The sequence below is a fragment of the Pollicipes pollicipes genome, unplaced genomic scaffold, assembly GCF_011947565.3.
Source record: "Pollicipes pollicipes isolate AB1234 unplaced genomic scaffold, Ppol_2.1 Scaffold_2555;HRSCAF=2994_pilon_pilon_pilon, whole genome shotgun sequence".
Taxonomy (NCBI): Eukaryota; Metazoa; Arthropoda; class Thecostraca; order Pollicipedomorpha; family Pollicipedidae; genus Pollicipes; species Pollicipes pollicipes.
Genome location: NW_023596136.1, coordinates 33,088,781 through 33,098,383, shown reverse-complemented (window position 1 = coordinate 33,098,383; position 9,603 = coordinate 33,088,781). Strand labels below are relative to the sequence as shown.

Genomic DNA, 9,603 nt, shown 5'->3' with positions numbered 1-9,603 from the left:
TGCCAAATCCAATGTTGTTGATTGCTTGGCGCCGGTATGTCGCCGTGCAAAAATAGTAGAAGCCATGCCAAAGTATTATAAGCATCATTATTTTCAAAAGCATTATTGTCTTCCATGAGGTAAAGTGCGATCGCCTCAGATCACCCTATGACAGGCCATGACTTTAACCTTGAGTGAATTCGAAATGGCGACGTCACAATATCAGCAGGACGTCATTGAGGCGTCGTGAGAACGTCGCAGAACGTTGTCAGGGCGTCATCAGAACATCACCATAGCGTGGAAGCTTCGTCAAACGAAGGTCAACGTTTCATCAGAATACTACGATAGGTTTACTGGGAAATTGTCAGATCGTTGTCATCGCGTCTCCAACTTTCGTGGATCCATCACCAAAACATTGGTATGCCCTCTCAACATCTGTAGTGTGGTGTGACTGTGGCTCCATTTAAAGTAATCATATAACCACTATTAATAAACATGATCATGTAACCCCTATGAAGTGATATAATCCTAGAACCACTATTAATTAATATAATTATATCATCACTATGCTTATTACTTAATCATAACGGCGCAGGGACACGACACAGTCATTGAGCTGTCATAGGATGTGGAGCAGTCAGCAGGTGAATGCCAGCTGTCATGTACTCATGCATGCAGCAGTGGTAGGTGACGGCGCTTGCCTCCACTGGCTCTGGGCGACGTTGGATGAGGGCGATCGGCGTGGTGACCGGCGAGGCGCGGGCCCGGCGGACTCGTGACGCCCGAGCACAGCCTCACCTGCGTCACCGGTGCCCGGCGGACTCGTGACGCCCGAGCACAGCCTCACCTGCGTCACCGGTGCCCGGCGGCCGCCCCGCACACTGACGCCGAGCCGGCCAGTCGCAGCCTCCCCGTCCGAACGCAGCCTCTTCTGCAGACAGCCCGCCGCCGCGCACGAGCGGCAGCCGACGCCATGCCGTGCCCAGCGGCAGCCGACGCCGTGCCGTGCCCACGGCGGCCGACGCCGTGCCGTGCCCAACGGCGGCCGACGCCGTGCCGCGCCCAACGGCGACCGACGCCGTGCCGTGCCCAATGGCAGGCCGGCCGTGCCGTGCCCAATGGCGGCCGACGACGTGCCGTGCCCAATGGCGGCCGACGCCGTGCCGTGCCCAGCGGCAGCCGGCCCGCGCCCAGGCGGTCGCCGCCGCTCCGTGCGGGATGTTACTGCCGGCCGGCCGCGGCAGGTCACAACGAGCTCTGGCCGTCGCTGGCAGCCATCAGGGGCGTGCGCGTGTCGGAGGACCGCAACCGGGAGACAGCGCCGCGGGCGTGCCGTCGGTCCACTGTGGCGTAGACGGCCGGCGCAGGCTGGCGCGGCGGCGGCGGCGGCTCCGACGGCAGCGACTCCTCCTGCGGCAGGAAGTTAGGCGAGGTCAGACGAAGTCAGATCAGGTCAGGTCAGGTCGAGTGAGATAAACGTGGGCAAGATTGCTCCGGCGTTCTAAAAGCTTTTGCTGGCGTCAGAAATGTTAACATGAGATTTAACGGGGCTGCTGGCGCCAGGCAGCCTCCGAGGCTAGATGAGAGCATGGCGTCGGAAAGGTTTACGTTGACGATAAGTCAGCTGGAGTCAAAGAGTATTAGTTCAGGTTAAATAGGCAGCTACGCCTACTTCATCATCAACGTTGCCGCCAATTCCAGAGATCGGTACCCAACGCCCACCGGATCGATCGGACGCTAGTTCCGGACGAAGCTGGGATGTGAGTGTCAAAATGGATACACTGCTAGTAGGAGCGCGTACACAACGCTTCCAGGGTCATACAAACCCCGGACCAGGCGGATGCACCCAACTCTCTCCGATCAAAGTGGGTTCGTAACTGCCACACTCAGCGAGATGGAGAACTAAGTCAAACTGTCGACGAATGGCACAGTTAAAAAATTAACATCGTGTTTCATCCCGAAACGCAAACATCACTGGCAGATATCAAAGACTCTGCATCTTGGTATGCAATGCAGCTGTAGCATAACGGCGCTGGGCGAGTTGGGGAAAAGGGTTGTTGAATAATGCACCTGCTGTGTGCCTTAGATTACCCTCAGTTCTCAGCCAATTCATATTACATCACATGCTTTCATACGACATCCGGCCAGGAATAATTACATCTGCGAAGGGTAAATGCTTTGATCAATAATATAACGTTCAGTGGCACAACAATGAATGGGCAGGAGATCGAGGACAGGTGGTCATGACCTGGTGCTAATCACGCAGGTGCTGCGGACAAAACACCGCGACTGATGTCTCCTTCCGAGAAAATGGCAACCTACAGCCACATTAACTTGGCTGAAATTGTAGTATATACGATCCTGAGTTCATATTCGCCGGAACTTATCATGGAAGGCGTACTACCGGAAGCATACAGACGACTTACATAAGTAGCAACACAACTTCTCTTTTTTACCTCGTTCCTTGGGGATTTGCGAGTGCATTTCTAGTTCGCGAAACGAGCGGTTTTTCTTCCGCGCTCACTCTAGCCGCCGGAGTAGGTTGTATCTTCTCGTTTGCATACTTTCCACTGACACAGCCGGGGAGTTTCGGAAGCTCTGAAATGGACTGGACGCCCGTGGGCCGCCGATAGGCTGAGATGGTGCGGAATAGAGCGGCAGCCCCAGAGCTTTACCTCGTGTTTGTGATGCAGACGACCCGGACACAGCAGCACTGATTCCTAGCGGAGGGTAGGGTAGCACCCACCCACAGCTCAAGGCTACTATGGTATCTCGAAGAAGAAAAATTTTAATATATGTATATGTAATATAATATAAACAACTCTGATACATTCACATGACACACACATCTATATGTATAGGTGTATATATATATATATATATATATATAATATATATAATATATACGTATATATTAGAGCCATTCGGATCTCTTGCGGCCAGTGCTCATGCGCTCTGGTGAGTTCTTACGACCCTTGTCGGCCTCTGTTAAGTCCTGAGGCGCAACGAGCATTGCAGTTGATGTGCTCTTACAGCCGAATGAGTAACTTGCTCTGGTGAGTTCTGGCGACCTTTGGCGCAATGACCATTGCAGATGACGCGCCCGTACAGTTCAATAAGTAGCTGGTTAGTTCTGGATAGCCCTCCGTGGGCACTGGCAAGCTCGGCATGATGCTTAAAGTGGGAGCTAATGAGCACAAAACGTCGGCATGGAGCGCAACGGAGCGATTTGGCTCGGCGTCCGCAGTGGAATTTCTGGTGATCCCCGGAATTCCCGGTGACCGCTGGTGAGACCTGGTGATCCCCGGCGGGTCCGAGTGACCCCAAAGCCAGCGAGGACCACTGCCCGCCGTCTCACAGCCCACCATCTCAGTGGCGTGATATGGTTGAGGGTCCGCAGGGAGCGTGTGGTCACTTCCGACGACCTTTGGGGACTGCTGAACCAATGAGGCTCCTGCTTACCGTGGCCCTGAGCGGCACGATGTGGTTGAGGGTCCGCAGGGAGCGTGTGGTGACTTTCGACGACCTTTGAGGACTGCTGAACCAGTGAAGCCTCTGTTTACCGTGGCTCTGAGCGGCACGATGTGGTTCGGCGTCCGCAGGGAACATGAGGTGACTCCTGAACCAGTGAGACCCCTGATTACCGTGGCCCTGAGCGGCACGATGTGGTTCGGCGTCCGCAGGGAGCATGTGGTGACTCCTGAACCAGCGAGGCCCCTGCTTACCGTGGCCCTGAGCGGCACGATGTGGTTCGGCGTCCGCAGGGAACATGTGGTGACTCCTGAACCAGTGAGACCCCTGATTACCGTGGCCCTGAGCGGCACGATGTGGTTCAGTGTCCGCAGGGAACATGTGGTGACTCCTAAACAAATGAGACCCCTGCTTACCGTGGCCCTGAGCGGCACGATGTGGTTCAGCGTCCGCAGCGGGATGTCACCGTTCCGGTTGGCGCAGAAGCCGGCCACGGCGGCCCGGTCCTCGGCAGAGGCTAGCGCTGGCGTGTTGCGCGGAATCTGGTATACCTCGTACGACGTCTCTGTCAAAAAACGGTTCGTTGACGATAGAAATGACCGAAAATTATACGAAGACTGTTCAGTATCAAAAAGTCACCGAATAGCCGCATTTTGTATAGGCAGCACCGTGCTCGAAATAAGTAAGGTGATTTGAGAGAACATGGCCATCATATTCTACCGGAACTCCACATATTCAATGATAGAGACGAACAAATTTGGACCAGTCTGCGTCAGCCTTAAGAATATGATTATTTCATTAGCTATCTAATAATAGAAATATGTTAATAAAAGTAAGCTACCAAGGCAATAACGAAAACTAATTAGCTTATTAACCCAACCGTAAATAATCACGCAAATGCCCGCAAAAGAATACGCTGTCAAACTGTAAATGCTGAAATGGAAACCAGATGAAAGCAATGGATCGTGTCTCCAAAGCGTGGGAACTTCAGGGAATGACAACTGTGGGCCTTACAATCTCTGCATGTAAAAGATACTGCCTACCCTGTGCCACATACCCGCCCCCGGCACCCCTGCGTTGCAGATACCGTCTTTGAATTGGCGACCTCTGATCCACAAGCCCATCACGGTCCGGTTTCAGTCAGTCTTAATTGCCAGCTGGCTTAATTAAAACACATTAATGGAGATAGACTAGCCAGCTGGTTCGCTGTAGGTGGCGTGCCTTTCTACATCAGTGCTCGTCTGAACATGATCCCAGCATTTGCAAGGATTTCGCCACCGTCATTCTAGATGCAATGTTTCCGTTTCCTGCTCGGTGAAGTTAATATTTCCCGCATTTTTGTGCCCGGCAACAGAGAACTTTTCAGGCGAGAATATAGACAAGAACAGGATCACCTCACCGTTTTCCGCCTCGAGCACTACGTCGGGGCCCTTGTCCTCATCTCCATCGGATGTCGATGCCAGCTCGGTGGCCAGCTGTTTGGCAGCCGGTGGCCGCTGTCGTTGACGCCGCCGGCAGGCCAGGCAGGCGAGCGTCGCGACCAGCGCAAGAAGCGCCAGCGAGCCCAGCACGCCGACCAGCACGGCCAGCAGCGGCGACACGGGCGTCGGCTCCGGCTGCATCTCGGCGATGGTGAAGTCTGGTGGCGGCGGACGGCGGCACCAGGTCAGGGAGATGCCCCTCGCTGACCGGCCCGCTCGCCGCCGGGCACTGCCCCGGCGCCTCGGGCTACGGTGGCTATCCGGGGGCTTTGGGCGGTTGGACCAGACGTTTTTGGTGGATTATTGCGGGCAAACGCCGAAGACTCGGCCATAATCAGGTATCGAACCGTGGAATGACGATTGATCGGAACGAAATACCTCAGCTAGATTAATACACGGCCACTGCGCTACATTCTGACAAAGGAATGGCCGAAGTATTGCTGTGAGCACGCACGGTGCATACGGAATCGATCGTCGTTGGCGGCTGTTTGGTCCGCCGCCGGAAAGGTGCCCCCAGTCGTGAGCAGGCCGCACGGCCCGGCAGGGGTACGCCTCACCTTGCGTGGTCTCCTGCTGCGGTTGGGGTGCGATCAGGGTGGAGCCGTCCAGCACCACGGCCGCGCTGCGGCCCTTGGCGTTCTGGGCGATGGCCTGCAGGCGGAACCGGCGTCCGGGAGCCAGGCCGTCCACCCACCACAGCGGCGAGTCCGAGGTGCGGGAGAAGACCAGCTGCCGACGTGCGCGAGGCGGGGTGAGCCCGTCGCCGACACACGAGGCAGCGGACACTCACGGCTGACGGGCGCACACCAAGGGAACTCCGCTGGGGCGAGGAGAAGGTGGAACCAATCGATGTCACCCGCACGATGGATTACCACATGACGACACGCGAGGGAGGCGTGACTCGGCTGTTGACGCGGGTCTGGCGCTGGCTGCTGACCTATTTAGCGACACGTCGGGAAGGGGTGAATCGAGTGCTGACACCAAGGGAGTGGTGCGGCAGGTGCTGGTGCTGGGAGGGATAGGCCTCCGATCGCACACACGTGAAGAGCGAACTAAACAGCGTCCAGACCTCTGCTTGCTCACGACATCGATAAAGGAGCAGGGTGAACCTATTGGCAACGCTCAGGGTAAGGTGAACCAACTGCTGTCGCACTGAGGGGCGAAACAACTGTCGACAACCAACGGATGGCGACACCAACTTCGTGATCCGCCGCTTAGAACCCCGAAGAGCTTAAGGCACATAAGCGAAAGTTATTTCGGCTCCGGTTAACATGCGCCGCGGGAGCTCCGCTGAACTGAGCTTCACTCCCAATCGCGGCCGATCTGTGCTGATACCAATAACAAATGACGCATTGGCACACTCAGCGAAGCTTGAGTGCCCACTCATCAAAGTTTGGCTAGGCTGGTCAGGAGCTGGCGGCGCTAGCGCAGGTGGCTGCACAGGCTGCACAGGCCATGCACTTGACGCCCTGCGTCCGATGCCGACGTCCCCCCCCCCCCCCCCCCCCCGGACGCCGGACAGCGGCTCACCCTGCTTCCGACGTCCGAGTACACGTTGAGCAGAAAAGTCTGCAGCACCCCGCCGTCGAACCCGGGCAGGCAGCGCGCCAGCAGGCCGCTGCTGGTCTGGTTGTGAATGCTGCAGTTGTACAGGGGGTCCGGCGGCCCTGCGGTGGCAGATGCCGGGTGGGCGGAGCATCAGAGGAGCACGCGGCTGCATGGCCTGAGCTGACCTGACGAACGCTGACATGACCGTGGTGCGCTGGGTGGTTCCGACCCGAGCATCGTCTGACGTGCGATTAGTCTCCTTCGACAGGAATCGTTCTGTAGCGATTCCGTGTTCGCTAGCAGAGATGGTAAAGCGGGAGTATGTTGCGACAGGAAGGTATGACAGTGGATGCAACAAAGGGTCGTTTCGTCGTGCCTTAAACACATATCATACGTCAAAACACGATCTGATGTCAATCATTAATCTAGGAAAAACAGGTTAAACACACAATGGCATGATCAAACTTATGAAAGCCAGCTCGAAACGTTTGCATCAAGAACTTCTTAAATCCCCGCCTAATTTAATACGTCTTTGTTCCATTGAACATGAAGAATTGCTGCTAGCCCAGTGCTATGGATTGGGGGAGTTCTTATGGTGCCACTAATAGACATTCCTTACACCAGGGGTACTTGCTAAACGATGTCATTAGGCAAGCACCGGTCATATTTGCAGAACTCGTTCTGTTCAAGTTTTGCTCATGGCTACTCGTGACCATGAACACCAGGGCCATGAGCTAGGACATATGGTTACTCATGACCATGATCACTTTGAAACGGTGAGTTTCGCCGATACAGCCATTTCGCAATTAACATCACGCTTAAAGTCAGTATCTGCTGACATATTGAAGTTCGATCAGTGTGATTGTAGGAACTCCGACGGGTTTACTACCCGGTGGGTGGTGAAAAACTTCTGGGCGCATCTTACCCACGGGCCGCAAGTATTGCTCGCTGAAGAAACTTTGAAAGCTTATAAAGCCGAAAAACAGCTTGCGGACTTTCTGGATTACATTAAGCTAAGTCTAGTATTTGATCATAGAGCACTGCGCATTTGGGACTTAAATGAAAAGGTTAACTCATGGCAAGGTATATGATGGGCCCTGAAGGTATCAGACATGGCAATAGACGCATTTACGCTTTCGCATCTGTCGTTTGGGGCGAATCTTTGGGAATTGGATGGAAGAGTACCGCCTCATCGGTGAGCTGTTGCAAATGCAGCATTCACTCCTGAGACGCAGGCTCAAACTGTACTGTCATACCACTCCGATTGGTCGATGCAGATGCGTTCCAGTGCTGGTGACCATTCTAAGCGAAACTGTATCGCAGCACCACTTCTGATTGGTTGATGGAAGCGCGTTCCGGCGCTGGTGACTATTCCCAGCAAATTGCATCGTAACACCAATTCTGATTGGTTGATGAATGTGTTCCGGTGCTGGTGACTATTCTTAGCAAAATACGAAATGGACAATTCAGCATAGTTTGGCGGCCCTGATTGGACGATACAAAACGTTCCACAAATAGGATTAACGGCTCTGATATAGTATTGTGCGTTCTTTGATGCACGACATGGTACAGTGGTGTCCGTTCGAGAAGGACAAAGTCGAGCCGTTGCATGTGTAAGACCTAAACGTCGCCCTTGTGGCCTGGCGTTGTACAACAAAATATCGTATTACTGTCGCGCTGCGAAATCTGAAATAAAAATATACAGCCTTTTAGCCTGTCGAAAACCAATGGCATTGCATGGTTTGGTTCCGAAGAACTCTGCAAAACTTGAGCCATAACGCCAGCTTCAAATGCATTTTGTACGGAAGCATGAAATACACCCAAAAGCACAAAAAACCGTTGGAAACGGAATTTGAAATGAGACACCCGCCCAACAAATTAAACTAGATTAAATGTCTGGCGCGCTAGAATGTCCATTGGCTCAGCTCACGGCCACCGCTCACAGGTTTGTTTACAGTCCGCTGCGAGGCCAGGCCAAAGAGAACGTCAATAACGGTGCCCATTTCCGTAATGTCAAGGTGCTAGAGTGAGTCCAGCGGTTGAAAGGGCGTATCTGACACTTATTGATGGATATTTTGGCATGGGAACGTGCTATCTTTAGTCGTCTTCGCTTTCCTTTTACCTTTGGAGTTTTCACTTATTTTAGTGCGGGAAGCCGGCTAGTACATACACGGTACAGTACAGCGCAGTGCTGTGCCATTCAGTGTCATGCAACTGGATTCCATTATTTCACAATAGCAAGTGGCAGGCAATGAGATCGAGAAATGCAGCTGTGGAAAATGCATCATGGAGCGTAGGCTGCGTTTCAAGCAGTGAGCCTTCTCGGCGACGGCGTCACAATTATTAGACATTTGGGCGCGCCTGAACGATGGGGTGGGGTATACATAATGAGGACGGCTTAATTTGGTGACCCTATGTTAAGCTTCTGAAAACTGCATCCGCATTCCATGTCCATTAAACCTGCAAGCATTAAATAATCAATCGAAAACAACTTGTCCCGGTAGTTGAGCGATGTGCTTCAAGTATGAAACTGACAGCAAAAATATCTCCACTGAGTAACACATAGCGTTTTCAGGCATGCTGCTGGAAGTTTAAATGCTAAACTTCGAGCATTCCTGCACCGAACAGCATTTCACTTCAAAATCCTCCGAATGCATGGAAAACGACCCTGGGACGGAAATCACGCTGCAGTTTTCCACTCGTGCCGGTCTTTCCCCCGCGCCGCCGGCTCCGCCCCACTCACCGGCGGCGATAATGTGGAAGACGCAGGGGCTGGCCATGCGTCCGATCTCGTTGGAGGCCCAGCAGAAGAGCGTGCCGTAGTCCATCTCGGAGCGCGGCCGATAGCCGAGCACACTGCGCTCGTCACTGCTGTTGAAGAGCGCGCCGTCCAGTGGCGTCGTCTCCGAGGTGTTGTTGAACGTCCAGCGGAAGCGGGAGTGCGCCGGGTTCGCCTCCACCGCGCAGACGACGCGCGCCTGCTCGCGCTTGGCCACGCCGTAGATTCGCTGCAGGCCCGGACGGCAGACGGGCGCAACTGCAAGGGATGCGAGGAATTCTGGAATCGTAGAATGCGCCGCGACCACTCCGGCCAAAAAACAACAAAATAACGGCGAAGAAAACG

General features: G+C 54.1%; 1 protein-coding gene across 1 annotated transcript in view; it reads right to left on the bottom strand.

Moving 5' to 3' along the window:
- Nucleotides 1–1,224: 1,224 nt before the first annotated feature.
- LOC119100518 (nephrin) overlaps nt 1,225–9,603 on the bottom strand; it is a gene marked incomplete at its 5' end in the record, with an annotated part of 41,170 nt that continues 32,791 nt past the window's right edge. Inside the window, 6 exon segments of the mRNA XM_037223608.1 lie at nt 1,225–1,389; nt 3,867–4,015; nt 4,850–5,089; nt 5,489–5,660; nt 6,462–6,598; nt 9,223–9,516. Of these exon segments, the coding sequence (XP_037079503.1) occupies nt 1,225–1,389; nt 3,867–4,015; nt 4,850–5,089; nt 5,489–5,660; nt 6,462–6,598; nt 9,223–9,516 (1,157 nt within the window).